This window comes from Eubalaena glacialis, chromosome 10 (assembly GCF_028564815.1).
Source record: "Eubalaena glacialis isolate mEubGla1 chromosome 10, mEubGla1.1.hap2.+ XY, whole genome shotgun sequence".
In the NCBI taxonomy this organism is placed as follows: domain Eukaryota; kingdom Metazoa; phylum Chordata; class Mammalia; order Artiodactyla; family Balaenidae; genus Eubalaena; species Eubalaena glacialis.
The window spans coordinates 111,266,126-111,291,162 of NC_083725.1; the positions used below are offsets into that span (position 1 = coordinate 111,266,126).

Below are 25,037 nucleotides of genomic sequence, written 5' to 3' on the forward strand. Positions count from 1 at the left end.
TGAGGTGATACCTCATTGTAGTTTTGATTTGCATTTCTCTAATAATTAGTGATGTTGAGCAGCTTTTCACGTGCTTCTTGGCCATCTGTATGTCTTCTTTGGAGAAATGTCTATTTAGGTCTTCTGCCCATTTTTGGATTGGGTTGTTTGTTTCTTTAATATTGAGCTGCATGAGCTGTTTATATATTTTGGAGATTAATCCTTTGTCCTTTGATTCGTTTGCAAATATTTTCTCCCATTCTGAGGGTTGTCTTTTCGTCTTGTTTATGGTTTCCTTTGCTGTGCAAAAGCTTTGAAGTTTCATTAGGTCCCATTTGTTTATTTTTGTTTTTATTTCCATTACTCTAGGAGGTGGATCAAAAAAGATCTTGCTGTGATATATGTCAATGAGTGTTCTTACTATGTTTTCCTCTAAGAGTTTTATAGTGTCTGGTCTTACATTTAGGTGTCTAATCCATTTTGAGTTTATTTTTGTGTTTGGTGTTAGGGAGTGTTCTAATTTCATTCTTTTACATGTAGCTGTCCAGTTTTCCCAGCACCACTTATTGAAGAGACTGTCTTTTCTCCATTGTATATCCTTGCCTCCTTTGTCATAGATTAGTTGACCATAGGTGCATGGATTTATCTCTGGGCTTTCTATCTTGTTCCATTCATCTATGTTTCTGTTTTTGTGCCAGTACCATATTGTCTTGATTACTGTAACTTTGTAGTATAGTCTGAAGTCAGGGAGTCTGATTCCTCCAGCTCCGTTTTTTTCCCTCAAGACTGCTTTGGCTATTCGGGGTCTTTTGTGCTCCATACAAATTTTAAGATTTTTTGTTCTAGTTCCATAAAAAATGCCATTGGTAATTTGATAGGGATTGCATTGAATCTATAGATTGCTTTGGGTAGTATAGTCATTTTCACAATATTGATTCTTCCAATCCAAGAACATGGTATATCTCTCCATCTGTTGGTATCATCTTTAATTTCTTTCATCAGTGTCTTATAGTTTTCTGCATACAGGTCTTTTGTCTCCCTAGGTAGGTTTATTCCTCGGTATTTTATTCTTTTTGTTGCAATGGTAAATGGGAGTGTTTCTGTAATTTCTCTTTCAGAATTTTCATCATTAGTGTATAGGAATGCAAGAGATTTCTGTGCATTAATTTTGTATCCTGCAACTTTACCAAATTCATTGATTAGCTCTAGTAGTTTTCTGGTGGCATTTTTAGGATTCTCTATGTATACTATCATGTCATCTGCAAACAGTGACAGTTTTACTTCTTCTTTTCCAATTTGGATTCCTTTTATTTCGTTTTCTTCTCTGATTGCCGTGGCTAGGACTTCCAAAACTATGTTGAATAATAGTGGTGAGAGTGGACATCCTTGTCTTTTTCCTGATCTTAGAGGAAATGCTTTCAGTTTTTCACCATTGAGAATGATGTTTGCTGTGAGTTTGTTGTATATGGCCTTTATTATGTTGAGGTAGGTTCCCTCTATGCCCACTTTCTGGGGAGTTTTTATATAAATGGGTGTTGAATTTTGTCACAAGCTTTTTCTGCATCTATTGAGATGATCATATGGTTTTTCTTCTTCAATTTGTTAATATGGTGTATCACATTGATTGATTTGCGTATATTGAAGAATCCTTGCATCCCTGGGATAAATCCCACTTGATCATGGTGTATGATCCTTTTAATGTGTTGTTGGATTCTGTTTGCTGGTATTTTGTTGAGGATTTTTGCATCTATATTCATCAGTGATATTGGTCTGTAATTTTCTTTTTTTGTAGTATCTTTGTCTGGTTTTGGTATCAGGGTGATGGTGGCCTCATAGAATGAGTTTGGGAGTGTTCCTTCCTCTGCAATTTTTGGGAAGAGTTTGAGAAGGATGGGTGTTACCTCTTCTCTAAATGTTTGATAGAATTCACCTGTGAAGCCATCTGGTCCTGGACTTTTGTTTGTTGGAAGATTTTTAATCACAGTTTCAATTTCATTACTTGTGATTGGTCTGTCCATATTTTCTATTTCTTCCTGGTTCAGTCTTGGAAGGTTATACCTTTCTAAGAATTTGTGCATTTTTTCCAGGTTGTCCATTTTATTGGCATAGAGTTGCTTGTAGTAGTCTCTTAGGATGCTTTGTATTTCTGCGGTGTCTGTTGTAACGTCTCCTTTTTCATTTCTAATTTTATTGATTTGAGTCCTCTCCCTCGTTTTCTTGATGAGTCTGGCTAATGGTTTATCAATTTTGTTTATCTTCTCAAAGAACCAGCTTTTAGTTTTATTGATCTTTGCTATTGTTTTCTTTGTTTCTATTTCATTTATTTCTGCTCTGATCTTTATGATTTCTTTCCTTCTGCTAACTTTGGGTTTTGTTTGTTCTTCTTTCCCTAGTTGCTTTAGGTGTAATGTTAGATTGTTTACTTGAGATTTTTCTTGTTTCTTGAGGTAGGCTTGTATAGCTATAAACTTCCCTCTTAGAACTGCTTTTGCTGCATCACATAGGTTTTGGATCGTCGTGTTTTCATTGTCATTTGTCTCTATGTAATTTTTGATTTCCTCTTTGATTTCTTCAGTGATCTCTTGGTTATTTAGTAATGTATTGTTTAGCCTCCATGTGTTTGTGTTTTTTACATTTTTTTCCCTGTAATTGATTTCTAATCTCATAGCATTGTGGTCAGAAAAGATGCTTGATATGATTTCAATTTTCTTAAATTTACTGAGGCTTGATTTGTGACCCAAGATATGATCTATCCTGGAGAATGTTCCATGCGCACTTGAGAAGAAAGTGTAATCTGTTTTTGGATGGAATGTTCTATAAATATCAATTAAATCTATCTGGTCTATTGTGTCATTTAAAGCTTCTGTTTCCTTATTTATTTCCAGTTTGGATGATCTGTCCATTGGTGTAATTGAGGTGTTAAAGTCCCCCACTATTATTGTGTTACTGTCAATTTCCTCTTTTAGAGCTGTTAGCAGTTGCCTTATATATTGAGGTACTCCTATGTTGGGTGCATATATATTGATAATTGTTATATCTTCTTCTTGGATTGATCCCTTGATCATTATGTAGTGTCATTCCTTGTCTCTTGTAACATTCTTTATTTTGAAGTCTATTTTATCTGATATGAGTATTGCTACTCCAGCTTTCTTTTGATTTCCATTTGCATGGAATATCTTTTTCCATCCCCTCACTTTCAGTCTGTATGTGTCCCTAGGTCTGAAGTGGGTCTCTTGTAGACAGCATATATATGGGTCTTTTTGTTTTGTATGCATTCAGTGAGCCTGTGTCTTTTGGTTGGAGCAGTTGATCCATTCACATTTAAGGTAATTATTGATATTTATGTTTCTATGACCATTTTCTTAATTGTTTTGGGTTTGTTTTTGTAGGTCCTTTTCTTCTCTTGTGTTTCCCACTTAGAGAAGTTCCTTTAGCGTTTGTTGTAGAGCTGGTTTGGTGGTGCTGAATTCTCTTAGCTTTTGCTTGTCTGTAAAGCTTTTGATTTCTCCATCAAATCTGAATGAGATCCTTGCCGGGTAGAGTAATCTTGGTTGTAGGTTCTTCCCTTTCATCACTTTAAGTATATCATGCCACTCCCTTCTGGCTTGTAGAGTTTCTGCTGACAAATCAGCTGTTAACCTTCTGGGAGTTCCCTTGTATGTTATCTGTCGTTTTACCCTTGCTGCTTTCAATAATTTTTCTTTGTCTTTAATTTTTGCCAATTTGATTAATATGTGTCTCGGCATGTTTCTCCTTGGGTTTAACCTGTATGGGACTCGCTGTGCTTCCTGGACTTGGGTCACTATTTCCTTTCCCATGTTAGGGAAGTTTTCAACTGTAATCTCTTCAAATATTTTCTCTGGTCCTTTCTCTCTCTCTTCATCTTCTGGGACCCCTATAATGTGAATGTTGTTGCGTTTAATGTTGTCCCAGAGGTCTCTTAGGCTGTTTTCATTTCTTTTCATTCTTTTTTCTTTATTCTGTTCTGCAGCAGTGAATTCCACCATTCTGTCTTCCAGGTCACTTATCCGTTCTTCTGCGTTAGTTATTCTGCTATTGATTCCTTCTAGTGTAGTTTTCATTTCAGTTATTGTATTGTTCATCTCTGTTTGTTTGTTCTTTAATTCTTCTAGGTCTTTGTTCAACATTTCTTGCATCATCTCGATCTTTGCCTCCATTCTTTTTCCGAGGTCCTGGATCAACTTCGCTATCAGTATTCTGAATTCTATTTCTGGAAGGTTGCCTATCTCCACTTCATTTAGTTGTTTTTCTGGGGTTTTATCTTGTTCCTTCATCTGGTACATAGCTCTTTGCCTTTTCATCCTGTCTATCTTTCTGTGAATGTGGTTTTTGTTCCACAGGCTGCAGGATTGTAGTTCATCTTCCCCAGAAGCTATTTCTTTCTTTCTTTCCTTTGGTTTTTTTTTTTTTTTTTTTTTGCCACGCAATGAACTCATTTGGGGAACTTTATTTTTTTTTTAACTTTTTATTTTATACTGGAATATAGCCAATTAAAAATGTTGTGAAAGTTTCAGGTGCACAGCAAAGCAACTCAGCCATACATATACATGTAACCATTCTCCCCCAAACTCCCCTCCCATCCAGGCTGCCACATAACGTTGAGCAGAGTTCCTTGTGCTATAGAGTAGGTCCTTGTTGGTTATCCATTTTAAATACAGCAGTGTGTACATGTCAATCCTAAACTCCCTAACTGTCCCTTCTCCCCACCCTTACCCCCTGGTAACTGTAAGTTCGTTCTCTAAGTCTGTGAGTCTGTTTCTGTTTTGTAAATAAGTTCATTTGTATCATTTCTTTTTAAATTCTGCATATAAGGGATATCATACGATATTTCTCTTTCCCTGTCTGAGTTACTTTCCACAGTATGACAATCTCTAGGTCCATCCATGTTGCTGCAAATGACATTATTTCATTCTTTTTAATGGCTGAGTAATAGTCCGTTGTACATATATACCACATCTTCTTTATCCATTCCTCTATTGATGGACATTTAGGTTGCTTCCATGTTTTGGCCATTGTAAACAGCGCTGCAGTGAACATTGGGTTGCATGTATCCTTTCGGACCATGTTTTTCTCTGGATATATGCTCAGAAGTGGGATTGCAGGGTTATAGGGTAGCTCTATTTTTAGTTTTTTAAGGAACCTCCATACTGTTCTCCATAGTGGCTGTACCAATTTACATTCCCACCAACAGTGTAGGAGGGTTCCCGTCTCTCCACACCCTCTCTAGCATTTACTGTTTGTGGATTTTTTGATGATAGCCATTTTGACTGGTGTGAGGTGATATCTCATTGTAGTTTTGATTTGCATTTGTCTAATAATTAGTGATGTTGAACATCTTTTCATGTACCTCTTGGCCATCTGCATGTCTTCTTTGGATAAATGTCTGTTTAGGTCTTCTGCCCATTTTTTGATTGGGTTGTTTGTTTTGATGATATTAAGCCTCATGAGCTGTTTGTAAATTTTGGAGACTAATCCCTTGTCAATCACATCATTTGCAAATGTTTTCTCCCAATCTGTAGGCTGTCTTTTCGTTTTGTTTTTTATGCTTTCCTTTGCTGTGCAAAAGCTTTTGAGTTTAATTAGGTTCCATTTATTCATTTTTGTTTTTATTTCCATTATTCTGGGAGATGAATCAGAAAAGATACTGCTGCGATTTATGTCAGAGAGTGTTCTCCCTATGTTTTCCTCTAGGAGTTTTATACTGTCTGGTCTCACATTTAGGTCTTTAATCCATTTTGAGCTTATTTTTGTGTATGGTGTTAAAGAGTGATCTAATTTCATTTTTTCACATGTGGCTGTCTAGTTTTCCCAGCACCATTTGTTGAAGAGACTGTCTTTCCACCATTGTGTAGTCTTGCCTTCTTTGTCATAGATTAATTGACCATAGGTGCGTGGGTTTATTTCTGGGCTTTCTGTCCTGTTCCATCGATCTATATTTTTGTTTCTGTGCTTTCTATCCTGTTCCATTGATCTATATTTTTGTTTTTGTGCCAGTACCATACTGTTTTGATGACTATAGCTTTGTAGTATAGTCTAAAGTCAGGGGGCCTGATTCCTCCAGCTCCATTTTTCTTTCTCAAGATTGCTTTGGCTCAGAAACTATTTCTTATTCAGCATTTCATTCTCTCCGCAACACCTACTTCAGCACTAAATAGTTAGTAATTGTTCAAACATTTCTGAGTTCTTCTTTTAATTACAAACCAATGTATAGAAAAGAAATGGGAAAATAACTCTACCTGCTGGTTCATAGGCAATGTCTTCACGTGCTATACCTTATAGGTCCAGGTCCTCTTCAAGTACCTCTTAGTATATATCCTTACCTTGATTTCTTGTGGTTGCTGTAGAATCATCAGAACAGGGTTGGATGGCAGCATCCCATTCAAAATACATCTTTGCCCATTTTACTGGCAATAGCTGGTGCTAATGGAATGAGGATGGGAAGGATCAGGAGTAAGGAAGGAAATCCTATGAAAGCTTAATCAGCTCCTACTGCCTAACTCTCTGTCCAATACCTTGGCATTACCTATGCCTAAGGCTTAATGGTACTATGTTTCTGGCATTAGTCAGACTCCCATATTTGCTCACACCTAAGTGAGGGAGGATAGGTTAGCTTCTAGTTTCTGGCCTTTTTCTGGGGCAATTGGGAGAAGCAAAGAGAGATTCAGATGGTTTCATGAGCCTGTTGTACTGGAGGGACCTTGGCTGTATCTGTTTCTTGGGGCAAAACTCACAAAAGGAAGAGAGGCTTGTTCAGTAAAGTCTGAAAATTTGTCAGTATTCCATGAACACTATTGAAAGTCTGGAGGTATTCTATTAACAATCACGTAGAAGCCCGATGAAATTACAAGGGTGCTTAAGCACTCAGGCACACTTGCTTCCCTCACCTAGTAGCTGACATTGAAGACAGGAAAATTTTGATCGGGGTGATGCCTGCATTATGTTTTTCTTTTGTTTCTTCCCTGTTAAGTGAGTTAGGATATTTATAACATAAAACACAAGAGATTTAGGACTTTGAGGGTGAACTTCGGATTATATAATGTGTATAGCAAACCATTCCAGATTTAGTGGGTTAAAACAACACTAATGATTTATTTTGCTCTTGAATCTGCAGTTTGGCTAGGACATAGTGAGAGCAGCTCACCTCTGTTCCAGGTGGCATCAGTTGGTACTGCTTGAAGGCTGGGAGTGACTCGACGGTCGGGTGCTGGAATCATTTGATGTTTCACTCACTACCTGGCAGTTGGTGCTAGCTGCCAGCTGGGACCCCAGTGGGGTTTTCAGCCGGAGCACTTACATGTGGGCTTTCTATGTGGTTTCTTACTTTCTTCACAGCATGGTGGCTGGGTTCCAAGAGCAAGTGTCCCAGAAGGGTCAGTTGGGTGTCTCCCTTTTATGACCTAGCCTAGAAAGTCACAGAGCATCACTTCTGCTCTAGTTATAGGCCCATCCAGATTCGAGGGAAAGAAAGATGGACCTCACCTCTGGATGGGAAGAGTGTCAACATCATAATGTGAGGAGAACATGTGGGAAGGAATATGACATCAAGGTCATTTTGGAAAATACAGTCTGTCACAAGGGCTAAGGAATAGGAGATAAGGCTTTTAGGATAAGAAAGGCTCAGAGGGCTTCCCTGGTGGCGCAGTGGTTGAGAGTCTGCCTGCCAATGCAGGGGACACGGGTTCGGGCCCTGGTCTGGGAAGATCCCACATGCCACGGAGCAACTAGGCCCGTGAGCCACAACTACTGAGCCTGCGCGTCCGGAGCCTGTGCTCCGCAACAAGAGAGGCCGCGACAGTGAGAGGCCCGCGCACCGCGATGAAGAGTGGCCCCCACTTGCCGCAACCAGAGAAAGCCCTCGCACAGAAACGAAGACCCAACACAGCCATAAATAAATAAATAAATAAATAAATAAATAAACCCAAAGTTTAAAAAAATATATATATATATAAAAAAAAAAGAAAGGCTCAGAAACCTCTGGAAACAAAAGTCGAATCTCACAAGGTAAATATTTTTCTCCCCTTAAGAAGTCATCACCACCATCACCACTACCTGTGTTTATTATAATGGTGTATGAGGATGGGATAGAATTGGAGGAGGCTTGGGAAATCTTTGTAATTTGGGGGCTTGTTAAATCTCTGGTAAGGACATGCCCTGATTTCCACGGTTGAATGTAGGCAAAGTGCACGTAAAATCCCCCTAAAATTCAACTTGTCAGTGGCTGCTGTGTTCATTCCAATCACTTCCAAGACAATGGGGGCTATGTTCACTAACATGTTGTGTTAGTTATGTATTGCTGGATAAAAATTACCCCCAAATGTAGCAGCTTAAAACAAAAATTATTTACCATCTCACAGAGCTTTTGCGGGTCAGGAATCTGGAAGCAGCTTAGCTGGGTGGCTCTGGCTCAGAGTGTCTCAGGAGGTTGCAGTCAAAGTGTTGGCTGGGGCTCCAGTCATCTGAAGCTTGATTGGGGCTGGAGGATCTGGGCCCAAGATTGTTCACTTACATGGCTGTTGGCAAAAGGCATCAGTTCCTCCCTGGCTGTTCATAGGAGGCTGTGGTTCCTTGCCATGTGGCTGTTCATCTCTATGGGGCTTCCTGATTGTCCTCAGGACATGGCAGCTCCTCCCAGAGTGAGTAATCTGAGGGCAAGGCTGCAGCCACAATATCTTTTATGACCCAGCCTCAGAAGTCATATGTCATCATTTCTGCCACATTGTATTTGCTAGAAATAAGTTAGTGAGTACAGCCCACACTCAAAGAGAGCAGGATTAAGCCCCACCTTGTAAAGGGAGATATATTATGAATTTATGGATATATTTTAAAACCACCACAGCCTATGTGAAGGCAAACTCCAGACCTTTTAACCATGGTACTTTTCTGGAAAGATAAACAGATTCTAATATTATGATGTAAATGATTATAAAATACCAGTGATGCAAATAAGGTGATATTGGTGCAGGAATATACAGACTGATTTATGGAACAGAGTAAACAGCCAAGAACTTAGCATAAACATGCGTTTAGTATGTGATAAAGATGACATCTCAATTCTGTGGATAAAGGGTCTGAAAATTATGCTAAAGCAACTGGTTACTTATTTGGGGAGAAAAGTTAATGCACAGTGTAAAGCAGAATAAATACACAGCACACGACGGAATAATAAGTTCCATGTGAAATTTTAAACAAAAGGCAGCAAGAACAAAATATGAGTGAACATTTGTATAATTTCAGGATTTACTATAAAAATGGAAAAATCACAAAGCAAAATTTGAATACTGAACTCCATAATAATAAATCTATATATATATATATGTATATATATAAGCATTAACAAAATTTTGAAATATTTTCCACACATATGATAAAGTGTTGATATAGAATACAAAGACTTAAAAATAAATCTTAAAATTCTTTAAGAATCTTAGAAAAACTCACAAAAATTTAAATGGCTATAAATATATAAAAAGATCAATTCATAAACAAATGTAAACTAGATAGTTGCTATTGTAAAACCATCAAGTTGACAAATAATAAGAGAGAAAAAGAAAGAGAAGGAAAGAGGGAAGGAGGGAAGGAGGAAAGAAGAGAGGGAAGGAAGGAAGGAAGGAATGAAGGAAACCAGTCCAGTGTTGACCGTAAAATTATAAGGCCAGTACTTTTGTGAATAGTCTGTGGGAGTACAAATTAGTAGTCTTTCTGGAATGCAATTTGGTGATGTGTAAGTAGGGGGTTAAAATATTTTAACCTTAAGGAAGTAATCAGAGTTACGCACAATTTATTACGCACAATATAAGGCTGTTTATCACAGTGATACTTAGAATAGTGAAGAATTGGTAGCCATCTAAATGCCAATAAAAATAAATAGATATGTTATGAGAGCCATGTTTTAGAAGGCTACTTCAGCATGGCAGATGTTTGTGTTACAAGTTACAGAATGAAGCAGGGTATAAAAGCTCCTCATAATATAATATATGTAATGTATAAAGTACCCAAATATTACCTGAGGTTTGTTTTAATTGGTGGGGTTAGAAATGATTTTTAATTTTTTTTCTGTCTACTTTTATGTTTTCCAGTTTTTCTAAAATAGATGTCACTATATTTAAAAATGGAAAAATGTTATTTTAAAAGTAGAACTATAAGAAGACAGATTGGCAAGAATGGAGAAAGGAAGGTCTCATATCAGTTCTCCCAAACAACCATTGGTCCCTTCATCCCCTTCTTGAGATTTCCCATTTGTAATGAGAAGAAAGTGGAATGGAGATATTGTTTCTAATTTTAAAGTTACCATTTACACTTTTTAAAATTACAATACATACCAGATATTTATGTATTATATTTTTACAACTTCTCAACACTGATTGGTCTCACAATAAACATTTCCCAAGACTCAGTCAATAGAAAGGAGAAAAATAAGAGTTTATGAGTGGAAACTTGAAGAATCATTATTGCTCTTAGAGGGAATCTCTTTTAGTGACTCCACAAATATTTATTGAATACCCAGTATATGCAAATCTCTGAATAACACTGTGGGGAGATACAAAGAAATAGAGACATTATTTGCCATCACTTGAATGAATTCATTAATTCAATAAATATATATTGAGTGTTTAGCTAGGCACTGTTTTAGGCCCTGGGGATGGATCAGTGAACAAAACAGAAATACCTGCCCATCAAGAGTTTACTCTCTCTTATTATTTTTTTTAGCCGCACCACGTGGCTTGAGGGATCTTAGATTGAACCCGGGCCCTCAGCAGTGAAAGCACTGAGTCCTAACCACTGGACCGCCAGGGAATTCCCCTACTCTTATTTTAAATGATACTATCTTACTTTCAGGAGCTTACACTATACTTGGGAGCTAGATATAGGAACTATTCTATTTCCTAGTAGTAAAGGAAAGTAAGTAGTAAATCCAGTTCCCCAAATGTTTATGTCATCTAATCCCTGAGTTTATCATTTTCTGAAGAATTATTTCCTGCCATTTACATGAGCCCAGAAACTCCCACGTTTCCTACTTCCGTAAATGTCTCTTCATTACCTTATTCAGTGCATCTTTCAGCTCCTTGTTTCTTATACTGTAGATCAAGGGATTCAAGACAGGGGTGACAAAGATGTAGACAACAGACACCATCCGGCCCATTTCTGGGTTGTAGCTGGAGCTGGGGCGTAAATAGATAAGGCTGCAGCAGCTGTATTGGAGGAGAACCACAGTCAGATGAGAAGAGCAGGTGGAGAAGGTCTTGTGCCGTCCCTCTGCTGAGTAGATCTTCAGGATGGCAGCCACGATGAAGATGTATGAGATGGAGATCAGGGAAAAGGGAAGGGTAAGGATGATGACACTGACAATGAAGATCATGGCTTCTTGCATTCGAGTATCTCCACATGCCAACCGCAAGATCGGGAATACATCACAATAGAAGTGAGGGATTCTACTGTGGCCACAAAATGGCAGAAGGAAAATGAGAATTGTCAGTTGTAAGGCTGGAATGAAACCAAGGACCAGGGCTCCCATAGCCAGCTGGGTGCACAGCTGCCATCTCATGAGGAAGGAGTAACAGAAGGGATCCTGGATAGCTACAAGCCGATCATAAGCCATGATCCCCAAGAGGATGCAGTCAGCACTGCCCAGAAAGACAAAGAAGAACATCTGTGTGCCACAGCCAGTGAAAGAGATGAGTATTCTCCCCAAGGTCAGGAAGCTGACCAAAGCCAGAGGGGCAACAGTGGAAGAGTAAAAGGTCTCCAGAACTGCCAGATTAGCCAGAAAGAAATACATGGGTGTGTGGAGCAAATGCTCTGCTCAGACAGTGAGAAAGATGGTGGTGTTACCAATGAGACTTCCAATATATATTAGCAAGAAAGCCACAGAAATTAACATTTGCACCTCCAGGATGGGTGAAAATGGGTGAAAGTGGAACTGGATCTCTATGGTTTGGTTTTCAACCCCCATAAAAGTGGCACATTGGGTTTTCTAGGACAAAAGAAAGAAATATATTAGGAAAGAAAGTGCTGTGTGCTTTAGGATGATGGTGATGATACTGTTTCAGCACCTAAAGCTTTAATAATTTAAAAAAAATTTTATTCAAATATAGTTGATTTTCAGTGTTGTGTTAGGTGTACAACAAAGTGATTCAGATATATATAGATGTATCTCTATATATATCTCTCTATATCTATATATTCTTCTTTTACATTCTCTTCCATTATATTATAGGTTATTATAAGATATTGAGTATAGTTCCCTGTGCTATACAGTAAGTCCTTGTTGGTCATCTATTTTATATATAGTAGTGTGTATATTTTAACCCCAAACTCCTAATTTATCCTAAAGCTTTAATAATTTTTAAAATATTTATTTATTTATTTTTGGCTGCGTTGGGTCTTCGTTGCTGCACATGGGCTTTCTCTAGTTGCGGCGAGCAGGGGCTACTCTTCGTTGTGGTGTACGGGCTTCTCATTGCGGTGGCTTCTCTTGTTGTGGAACATGGGCTCTAGGTGTGCGGGCTTCAGTAGTTGTAGCTCGCGGGCTCCAGAGCACAGACTCAGTAGTTGTGGTGCACAGGCTTAGTTGTTCCACAGCATGTGGGATCTTCCCGGACCAGGGATCTAACCCGTATCCCCTGCATTGGCAGGTGGATTCTTAACCACTACGCCACCAGGGAAGTTCAAAAAGCTTTAATAATTTTGAAGATGAATTTATGCTGGGCAGGCCACTCTCTATCTTTGCTTGTGTTGGTCAGCTCACATTTTCAAGAGAGTTGGCTGAGGTTAACTATAAAGTCTATCACTATGAATAAGAGTCAAGTTAATTTGCCCCATGTGGCAATTGAGCTCAGGATTTTGACTTCATTTTTGTTTTGCAAGGACAAGCTGAGCTAAAAACCCTGAGCCTTTAAACGTATACATTGCCTAGCATTAATATACTGGCCATCAAATATAAGGTCGTAATGATCTTGATTCCAAGACCTATAATATACATCAGGGTCATATTATCCCGTATAAAAGATGCTTCATTTTTCTCTGAAGGATTATTTTCCTAGAGAGAAAAAGAGGTCAGCTTGTGCCAATTCAGCAGCACTGAGCATGATGGCTTCATTATTGTTTTGTGGTTGCAGAGAAAGCTCTGAGCCTTCTAGTACATTGGCCCTTAACTATAGGCATAACACTCCCATAGCTTTTATAAACTTTCTTTATGCTTCTCACCAAGAGTCAAGCAAAGTACAGCAGTTTCGGAAACAGCACCAATATAGACTTCTAGCTTTGGGGAGTTTCTAAAAATTCTTCTCCCCATCACAACTGGACAATGCCCACATTCTTCTAGATGGTAAATCAAGTACAATGTCTTGTACACCTTTCTAAAACAAACTCATTCTATTTTTATGATAATTTGTTTTTTATATGTCTTATTTCTCCTAGATATATAATCTCCTGAAGGATAAGGACTGTATCTTGTTCCTCCCCGCCTAATGCTTACTATGGTGACCAATAAATGTTTGTTGAATGCATAAGTAATTCATGTCTTTTTCACGGCCTGGGTAGGTTTTTATTTAGGCAGAGCACACGGTCTTGTAAAGTGTGACCTAGTGTTCATGGATGGAAAACCTTCCTTTTACAAGCCTGCTACAGCTTAATTCCTTTGTGTTTAGAAAATATGGTCACTAAAAATGTGCCCATCTTATTAGCACTCATTAGTTTGACTTTAAATAATTTAGTGCTCAAAGCTCCAACTGTTTTCCTGTATGAGGAAACTATCTTCCCTCTCCATCTCCCTGAATCTCTGCTTGAAGGAGATCAGGCTGATGTGCATTTCTGGTCTGGGCACTGCCCTGCTCTGGGCTGCACCACTAAAAGGGACTGAACACTAAATGTACGGCATTTTCTAGACTACTGGGAGTATATTAGGCTAGAATAGACTCTCAAAGGGAAACTAGAGAATTTAAAACAACAAGGGTCTTGTTTCAGGTGCTTTGTCACACAGATAAACCTTCCTCCCACTCAGAAATCATCACATAACAAGTCATCCAAACTCTCATGTGTTTTGTTCATTACTGCTTGGACCTGGGTCAGGGTCATTCTCACAGGAAGGAAGTTTAGACATTTACCTGAGGGGTAGGATTCTAAAGGCTTTGTAAAGACTCTCATTCATAAAATTAATTTTTTCCCTGGTAAAAAGAAAATTTACCCAGCTAAAATAAGAATGTGAGCTAAGATGGATGGGGGTGGGGTGTACATTAAGAGGGTCAGATATGATACCGTTGTATTGGTCAACAGCACCTTACCTGATCTTATTTGCCAGAATCAATTCAGCTTCTTTTTCAGGCCCTGGAAAGAGGGAACATTTTAGAGCACTGTGCATTTGGGGGGAGAGAGTGACGTAAACCTGGCGTAAACCTCGGTGAATGACTAGATGTCTTCCAGCAACTCAGTGACAATTTGTCAAAGACCGCTTTATACTTTGTCAACATATTTATGTTCCACTAGCTTATTTAATTTTGTTAAAATGTTCATCAGGTAGGAGGATAGCTATTAATACCTCCATCTTGTGGCTGGCGTACAGGAAGTGTAATTAACTTGACTCATTATCTTGCAGGGATTTAAAGGTGGAAGAGGCTAGCATTTAGATCTACCTTGTACGTAGCAATGATTACATAAATCTTGGCTTGATTTTTGTCACAGGACCATGAACCATCTGTGATCTTGTCATTGAAAACTCCCAGGGAATGCAGGACAAACTGGTGAATGGCTTTTCCCAGGGCATGGCTGTCATATACATGGAAGCATGACCTTAATGATACTAGAGGAAAAAATAAATAGAATTCCACCCAGAATTTCTAGCTAATTCCCTGAATCTACAAGATGTCTATGGTTGGGGCTACTCTAAAAATACTACTGATTCAAATAAAAATTACATGGGTGGGCTTCCCCGGTGGCACAGTGGTTAAGAATCCACCTGCCAATGCAGGGAACATGGGTTCAATCCCTGGTCCAGGAAGATCCCACATGCCGCGGAGCAACTAAGCCCGTGCGCCACAACTACTGAGCCTGCGCTCTAGGACCCGCGAGCCACAACTACTGAGCCCGAATGCCACAACTACTGAAGCCCGTGCGCCTAGAGCCTGTGCTCTGCAACAAGAGAAGCCACCGAAATGAGAAGCCCACAACGAAGAGTAGCCCCTGCTCGACACAACTAGAAAAAGCCCACGCACAGCAACAAAGACCCAACGCAGCCAAAAATAAATAAATTAAAAAAAAAAAACTTAGGTCAAAATTCTGTGGTGCTGCCAGTCTTCCAGATTTTTGAAAATATTACATAAACCAGAGAAAGACATAATTTTTATTTTTCTAAGGAATAATTAGGATCATTTTGTTATTATAAAGGACTCTGAATGGTATAATCTGTATCTTTACTATAATCTGTATCTTCATAGTTGAATCTTAAGCACACAGGTAAGGAATCTGACACCATAAAAGGCAGCTACAAGAGATGCTGGGTTTGGCTGAGAACTTACTTTCATCTAGAAGGATGCACCTATCTTCTAATCCAAGCATAATTTCTAACGATTTCCCTCAGTCCTCAAGCCCTTACAACTCCTGCAGGGATCTTTGGCACTAATCTCGCAGATGTCCCTAGATCCCTGCCCACAGACAAGTGCCAGGTTGTGGCATACACCTTGTCACTGCTGCTCCAGCTCAGAAGTCAGGCTCACCTTCAGGAATTTCTGTTCAGGCAAAGCACCTCTTCAGCAGTTTTGCATCTTGCTCTGATTTAGTTGGAGTGAGGCATTCCCCCTTCAGAGCCTGGTCACTGAAAGTGTTTCACAGTCCACAAATAAATTTACCTCTCCAACAGTGATTGATAGCCCTTAGAAATTCAAAGCAGGAAAAGCAAAAAGCCTTTATTAGTCACTGTTTAGTAGCTTTTTTTTAAAAAAATATTTTATTTATTTATTTATTTTTATATTTATTTTTGGCTGTGTTGAGTCTTGGTTTCTGTGCGAGGGCTTTCTCTAGTTGCGGCAAGCGGGGGCCACTCTCCATCGCGGTGCGTGGGCCTCTCACCATCGCGGCCTATGTTGTTGAGGAGCACAGGCTCCAGACGCGCAGGCTCAGTAGTTGTGGCTCACGGGCCTAGTTGCTCTGCGGCATGTGGGATCCTCCCAGACCATGGCTCGAACCCGTGTCCCCTGCATTAGCAGACAGACCCTCAACCACTGCGCCACCAGGGAAGCCCTGTTTAGTAGCTTTTAAAGAGCCTAGTTGACTTACTTTTCTTTGGTACTTTGCCTTGATGATGTCATCCCCCTTATTGTTTTTAAAAGTAGTTCCTAGGTACACCTGAAACTAACACAACATTGTAAATCACCTATACTCCAATAAAATTTAAAAAAAATGAAAAAGCTATAAAAAAATAGTTCCTAGGGTGTTATAGTCTGATAGTGTCATTAAGCCAGAAGGCAACAACCAGAATCATCTGTCATTTTTATTAAAAAAAAATTAAATAATACAATATCTAATTACCTAGAGGGTTGAGAGACTGGGTCAAACACCTGATTATTTTGATGCAAGCCCTTTGAAATTTTATGTGACGAAGGCAAAATTTTGGATGAACAGAATATCTCATTGCTTTTCAGATATTCTTAAGTTATGTAGACACAACTCTAGGGTATGTCTTTCAACTTCTGAAATCATTACTGTTTCTTCCCTCAAAAATTGGTTTGATATCAGCATCACCACAGCGGGATGCCACCATTATTTTCAAGGGACTCGAAAATTTATTATAAAAGGAGTAAGTTGGAGGAAAAAAAGGTGAACAAATTCTTGTGGATTAAAAAAAATACTCATTTAAAAATAATATAAAGTATATGTAAAATATGCATATTTCACAATATGCAATGTTTTCCAGGTTCTCTTGCATTACGTTTTTATTCTAAACACTATCTTGTGAAGTTGAGGTTATCATTCCTGTTTTACACATGAATTAATAGAAGCTCACCCAGGCTAAGTAATGTACGATGCTTGAGACAGGACTGAAATCCAGATTTCATAACTTGAAGTCCTTTTTCTTTTATTATATTAAGCTGCCTTTAATTTGTATTACTGTGGCTATGATGATTGTTACTACTTGTTATTGATATTAAACCCTATAGGTTTAATTTTATTAAAAGTTCTTTCAAATAAAACTTTCTTTTTCATTACATGTTTCTCTTGGTCATATAACCCCTAGAAGAGGATCATTTTCAAGGTTGCTTGGCTTATAAAGCATCTTTGAATTAGAAAAAGATGCTTCTTTTTCAAGTTAAAAAATTAAACTAGCAAATTATTTGTTTTTCAATACAATTAGAACAAACATGAACTCCTTCTGTATAAAGTATGCAGATCACAATCATTGAACATAAATAATAAAAAAATTGAATTTTTTTTTTGCCACACCGCGCAGCATGTGGGATCTTTGTTCCCTGACCATGGATGGAACCCGCGCCCCCTGCAGTGGAAGCGTGGAGTCTTAACCACTGGACCGCCAGGGAAGTCCAGAAAAATTGAATTTTTAATTACAATAAATACTACTCAAATAACTAGGATATAATACTTTCTTATAAAATACACATCTTGCTTTCATGGAGATGAAATTTTTATGATTATTTCAGTGCTTACTGGTTCTATCTCATTTTTTATAGACGTTGACAGTCTTCTGTCAAGATTTGACAGTCTTCTGTCAAGATTTGACAGTCTTCTTTCTTGTGCCATTGTAGACCTTAAATTTTTAATAAATATTAAATTTGAGAAGCTATGCTCTCCACTAGCAACTGGCATTGACAAAGTTAAACACGAGAGTTAAAAAATCCTGAGAACTATGTAGCATTTGGAAAGGTGTCTAGTAAGTTATTACAGTAAATTTATTGCACTGTTAAAACAAAATTTATACCAGAGTTTAGAAAAGTATTTAAGGTTCTAATTCCTCATATACTGAGTTTACTTCAGCATCACATTCTTTATTGTGTTCATCATTCAATTTCAATCATAAATTTTTATATATGAGTACAGTGGTTTACTTTTTCATAATTCTTTAAATTACGCAAGTCAACTAGGATACTGAAAAGGCCACAAAGTTTTCCTAGTAGTATAAATCTTTCTTTGAAAAATAATATTGCTGTATCCAATAGAGAAAAACAATAAACTGATGTGACACTACATTTTAGATAAGAGATTAACTGATTGTGGGATTCACAATTCACAGTTGAAATGAGTTTGCTCTTTTTTTTTCTTTTACTTTTCTACATTGGCAAAGTTGGCATAAGGTTCAGAGTCTCTGAAAATTTACTGGGCATCAAATATATATATACATATATATATATATATATATATATATACACCTGTGTGTGTGTGATGTATTTTTTTTGTAATATCGCTGGTTTGTTTGTTTTGAAAGAACTTATTTTGTCCTTTCAGTTGCTTCCAAGAGCATTATGTATCATGAATTTTAGTGCCTGCCTCATATTGCCTAAAAGATTAATATACATAAAATATTATGTCAAATTATAACTTGGGAAAGTAAATTTAAAAGTAGATATTTTCTAAGGTATATCTTTGGCTTGCATTCTGGAAACTGTATTCTTATTTATATCATCAGCAATTTTCTAAAGAGCATTGTATATTGCCTTTACTGTGTTTTTAGAAACATGGCAGCAAACTCACATTTTCTATTATGTATTTGACAATAGCTCTGAATTTATATTTGGTAAATGTGTCTTCAGTAGTTTCCAGGATTTTGTTGGAATTGAAAAATAGTTGTTATAGCTCTTGGTGGATATAAAAGTTCAGTGGTATCAAAGAGAGTTTTGCTATGTTGTCTACTTGTAGAGGATCTTCTATTTCAATCTATTATGTATTCCATTCAAATTTGTACAGTTGTCATATATTGCATCCACTCAAATTATTTTTATTTGGAGTAAGCTCTTTTTGGCAGACAAAAAAGAAAAAAAACTCAATGCATCCAGTACAATGTCTATTATATGTAAGTCCTCAGTAAGTAGTACCTTTTATTATCCAATTATAAAATCTCTCCATATTCTGACTCATGTATTAAATATTAATTGTTTAGGTTATTTTTCTGCTTTGTGGCTCACTGTTATCCTATTGTTTAAAAACAAAATCCCTACTTGCCATTCAGGACGCTTTATAAATTCTTTTCTTGCGTCTTAAATTCCATTAGATTTCCCAGTAGAATTCCAATTTTGCTGTGCATGCTAATCAAGCTATTTCCTACGTTGGTCCTATTCTTTCCCACCTCCATGCCTTTGTTCATCTCATTATTCCACCCCACTAGAACATACCCCATGGTCACTTCCTGTCAAACTCCAACCTATCCTAACATTCTTAAAGAGGTGTTTTCTCCATAAAGTCGTTCCTAATAGCATAATCAGGAACAGGCTTTTCTTTAAACTTATATAAACCTTTCTTATGGCATTCTGTCTCATATTATAGGTAATATTATGTACTTAAAAATTATTAGACTACATGTCTGATTAAAGTCAAACACAATGGTGAGCTTTTTTTTTAATTCTACACATGTAGTTAGTGGATATTTGTTGAGTTAGTTTAAATCAATCTTCTTGGGCATATAAATAATGAGACATCAAAGAAGGTCTAATGATATGGGAAGAACTACTTTAGACTGGAAAGCCTTGATCCTTCATGAGACTCACAGTAGGTTTTTGTTCAACAAATATTTGTTTTGAGTATCTTCTTTGTGCTAGATGATATATAGGCGTTTAAGTATGCAATTGACCTGAGAAGTGGAGACAATAAACAGGAACCTAGAGGAACTGTCCCCCAAAGGAGCAGAACTTTGAAACAGAAAAAATTGGGGACTGCTCTTAGTGAGAGGAGAGATTTTAAAAGAAGTAAACTTCATGGGAAAATGGCATCAGTTAATGAGAGCATAAGAAACAACAGAAAACCTAGGCAGGTTAGGTGTAGATGCTGCAGAAGAGCCAAAGATGAACATGTCAAATTACTGTAAAAATTAGAACAACTTAAAAAAAAGAAACCAGTTAGTACATATGTTTCAGGCAAATTGAACAAATCAGGGTTCTGAACTGGATTTTCTTGAGCTCAGAGCCATTGAAGCTTTCAATAGAGAGAAAAGTCAATATAAGGTCAATAGAGAGTTGCCAAAATCCATAAAGAATGAAAACTATCTTTTTCTCCAGAAGACCAGGAACCAGAGACCAGAGCTGCTGCAGAACTTATGTGGAGTAAGACTGAGACCACAGTGGATGTTCTTGGGGTTCATCTTGAAACCAAGATAAGAAGCAGATTTGCGGTGGGCAGGTGGGGGGGACAGAGGTTATCTCCAGATGCAGGAGATCTGCCAATCCTGATATATCTTATGATAGAAAAGAAACTTTGTGCAATGTCTACTTTTCAATTTCAAATGGAGATCAAAAAAGCAACTGAAGTTGGATACCCCACAAATTGTACCTACCAAGTGCATCTGTGGTTTGACTTTATTTACCCTAAAATAAGAAATCTAAGCTTTATAAAACCATTACACTTTTAATTTTAGCTTTGAGAAGAGGAAACTTGAAGATATAGGGATTTTGGGGGGGAAGAAAAGTAAGCTTTATTTTGTGAGACCCCAGGATATAAGACAAAAACTAAAAATAAGAAATTACGGAGAGATAGCTTTTAGTTCAATAAAAAAGGAATGTCTAGATTGGTTCTGGTTCTGGGCGAAAGAAAGTAAGCATCATCTACCCTGTCCCTCCCACTGAATGCGGCTATAAAACTTGGACAAAAAGCAAGGAGCAGCCATTTGGGGACTCTGAAAAGCAAATAGTTGCAGGCAGTTTGGGGCAGAAGACCAGAATTAAGTACTACTCAACTGGTGGCTGGTTTACCCCATTTTGTTCCCTCTCCAGTATTCCTTGGCCTGAACTCAAGGCAGCCTGAAACCCAGAAGTGAGTTTTGACAAGGATAGACAGGGCTCCAAGAGAAACCATCTGGTGCAGACTTGAAGAGTGAGAAGGGAGCTGCTGGTGGTGACAATGGCAGCAGTGGGAACCAAAGGCACCTAGAACTCTGAGGGAGGGTACTTCCTTCTCCAATCAAAGGCCCTGTTGTCCTAGAAGGTAGGTGAATCCCTGTCGATTTCTCCTCTCCCGTCTTCCTGCTGCTTGGACTTAGACTTGGGTGCTGTCAAGGGAAACTCCCTTCAGCATAGGGTAAATAAAGCCTCAGCTTTCTGACCCAAATAGGAGAACCTTAGGGAACTGGAAAGTACCAGGGAGATTTTGGAGAGGGAGGAACTTAGGAAAATGACCTGATAAGGTTGTTGATGAACTCCTGGGCTCACCCCTGAGCCACATACTAGTGGAAATGATTCCAAACAGCATACTAAAGACTTTGAGAACTGAACTAACAGATAAATCGCTTTTCAGGTGCCAGATTGGCCACTGGGTGGAACACATGTGGAGCGTATCTGAATATCACATTTTCGTTTTGAAATATCACTTATTGCTGAAAATGGAACTGACGTTGAAACCGCAATGTAGAGGGGTAGTGGTGGAAAGAGAATTTCCCACGCTTTGACTCTAATAACCAGAGAAATTACTGAGACTTGTGGTGATAGTAACCATGCCAACCCTAGTCTCCCGGAAGAGAATGAGGATGGGGAACAGATGGTAAAAATTTGGGGATAGCTGTGAATGTTGATCATGTCCCAGCTGGGCCACTTTCTAGAGCAGTGGATGTTAAACTTTATTATGTATCAGAATCACATGGAAATCTTGTTAAAACTCAGGTTGCTGGACCCCACCTTCTCCAGTTTCTGATTAAGTAGGTCTGAGGGAGGGCCTGAGAATTTGCATTTGTAACAGGTTCCCAGGTGATGTGGAAGCTCCTGGCCTTGGCAACTGCACTTTGAGGATCACTGTTGTAAAGTAGCGTTGCAGAGGAACCAGCTTGGTTCCAGGTGCATATTATTAATTGGAATAAGTGAGAAGCCAGACAGATTCCTCTGTGATTTAACATTTTTTGTCTAGCAATTATGTGTTCGATATTACACACACGCACACGCACAGTTTGGTCCCTAACCCTAACTCTAACCTCCAGGAACAGCTCCTTCTTCAACTTTGCCTTTTTTTCCTTCATCTCCTCCTCCTCCCCCACCCCCCCATCTTCACTCCTCATTCTCTTCCTTCTTCTCTAGCAACTATTGTATTCAGTATTGAAAGAATATATATAATTTCCCTGACCTCCAGGAACAACTCCTCTTTATCTCCTTCCCCTCCCTCTTCCTCTTTCCCTTCTCTCTTCTCCTTCCCCTCTCCCTACTCTACTCCCTCCTTATTTTAGATACAGTAATAAAACATAGTTGGAATTTTCATGAGAACAATTAGAATTCTCAGCAGAGTGATGACTCAGAGGAGGTCACAGACTTTCTCTCCAAAGAATTATTCACAAGTTGTTGCAACATTGGACACTGGGTTCCATTGCCCATAGATACTATAATACCTTTTGGCCCATTTAGCAGTTAGCCACATATTCCTGAACTTTCCAGGTGAAAAATGGATCTAGGTGGGATTCACTGATTCAGTTCCAGTTTTTGTAAACTGAACTTATGACATATATCCATTAAGATCGATCAATCTCTAGAAAATCAAAATAAAGGGCCCTTTTATTTGCAATGAAGCCTACCCACATCAACATTGGATGCTACTACTACACAATCAGGCCTCTGTACTTTTTTTGTTCTTGGAATTTGGGAAGAAAGAGACAGAACTTGAGAAAGATTACAGATGAGCTAGTTTTAGCAAGTTCCATGAGAAAGAGGAAAGAATCTTTTTGAATGTCAAGAAAGAAAACAAAATTATATTTACAGTCTTTCTGACATCAAGGAACAAAGTATGAGTTTGTTCTAATTCTTTTCATAATTGTCCTTTTTAGAAAAATATCCACAAATAAAACTTTCTCAACCTACCCACATAAACAGCATCATAACAGCATATCTGAACTTAATGATCAGAAAAAGTGGAGCAGTTTCATGTACGAAAACATGTCCACTATTTGTATTATTAAAAAACTGGAAATACCTAAAATGTTTAGTTTGGGGAGAATGGTTTGACTCTGTGTTAATCAGCTATTGCTGCAAAGATGTTATATAGCAAACCAACCCCAAACCTAGTGACTTATAAGCATGAATTTATTTATCTACTTAAAAAAATTGTGCAAGTGATTGTGTGCCAGCTTGGGCAGCTCTGCTTCAGGATGAAGGTTGGATAGACTTGGCTTCAGGCTTCAGACTGTGTTTAGGTCTTCTGCACATGTCTTATTTTGGGACCAAACTAAGGGTCATGCTTCCTGGGGCATGGTTTTCTCTTTGTGATACAGGAAGGTAAGGGGATTAGTCAAATCAAGCAAGCATGTCTGAAATCTGTGCTCCATCATGTGTGCTAACATTCCATTGGTCAGAGAGAGTCACATGACCAAGACCGACGTCAATGGAGCCCGCCAATTTACTCTGCCTCCTTTAGGGTACAGCCAGGTTACGTGGCAGAGGGAGAGAGTAATGAATTGAGAATGACAATCTAAATCTACAGCACACTTTTACAATCACATGCTTGAGACAGAAAGGGGGCAGGGCACAATCCTTAAAAGGGTGACATGGCCATTGAGGACAAAACATAAACTGGTTAGAACCAACTAGGTCCAAGATGGCAGACAAGTCGACTTCCACTAGACCTTGAGCCTCATTATACGCTCATTGTAATACATCAGCATATGCTAAATGACACACCCACAGGCGTCATGACAGTTCCGAGGACGACCATAAAAGGCCAAAAAGTGGGTGGTGACTCAGTTCCTGGAAATCTCCACCCCCTTCCCCAAAATAGTTGGAATAATCTCCTTCCACTCATTAGCCTATGAAATTACCTAGCCCATAAAAACTAACTACGCCATATTTCGGGGCCTCTCGCCTTCTGAAATGACCCACACTCTCTCTGGGGAATGTGTTTCTCCCAGGGCCGCTCTCACATTCTGAGATGGACCACATTCTGTCTATGGAATCTATATCTCTCTAAATAAACCTGCTTTCACTTTGCTATGGCTCACTCTTGTATTCTTTCCTGTGCAAAGCCAAGAATCCACACTTGGCGGCCGTCCCAGGACTCGCCTGAGACCTGGGACATTATCATCCTCTGATGCCCCCACTTTTGCCTGCAACATGGTGAGATGTTTTCCTTAAAAAAAACTTTTTATTGTGGGTAATGTCGAAATACCCAAGTGGCAAGAAGAGTTCAGTGAATCCCTGGGTGCCCATCACTCAGCTTCAGCAGTCATCAACTCCTGGCTTCCCTTCTTTCATCTATATTTCCCTTCGCTCCCCTAGTTGGGCTATTTTAACTCCTAGATACCACGTACTTTAGGATCTATCTCTAAGAGGTAATTTTTTTTTAAAAGCATTAGCCATAAGCCCTTGAACAAATAATTTCTTAAGAACATGATAGAATCTTAATTATCAAAAGCTGTGTCTACGAGAGGTCTGTAATGACATACGAAATGAACATGACTTTGAGTGAAAGAGGATAATGTATGACTACAGGTACATTAAAAACATGCTAAACAAGAGATCAAATGGAAATTTAACAAAATGTTAATAACAGATTTTCTTTAGTAGTGGGAATAAATGTGATTTTTAAGAACTTTTCATTTTTATCCCCTTAAACACTTTCTTTAATAATTATGGATTATATTTATAATGAAAATAATGATACCAAATTCAAATTTAGACATAAACTTAAATTCCTGGGCAAGGCAGCTTACCTATTTGGATATGCAATCTTCCCTAATATTCCTATTGCTAGTTTACTGAAAAGGAAGCATAAAAAACTAGAAAGAGCATATACTTGCCATCAGAAGACCTTGGGCAAATCACTCAAACTCACAGAACCTAGGTGTACTCCCCATTTGCCAAATGAGGATAATATAATAGCAAACTAGGAACATTTTGGTCTTGAGGATCAAGTGCACGTGA

The 25,037-nt window shown here is 38.3% G+C and overlaps 1 protein-coding gene across 1 annotated transcript; it reads right to left on the reverse strand.

The window, feature by feature from the left end:
• Positions 1–11,039: 11,039 nt before the first annotated feature.
• LOC133099951 (olfactory receptor 10V1-like) lies at positions 11,040–24,229 on the reverse strand. Its single transcript, XM_061203777.1, is given in 3 exon segments — positions 11,040–11,233; positions 11,236–11,796; positions 24,154–24,229. Coding segments are annotated over 3 exon segments (831 nt in total).
• Between the last annotated feature and the right edge of the window lie 808 nt (positions 24,230–25,037).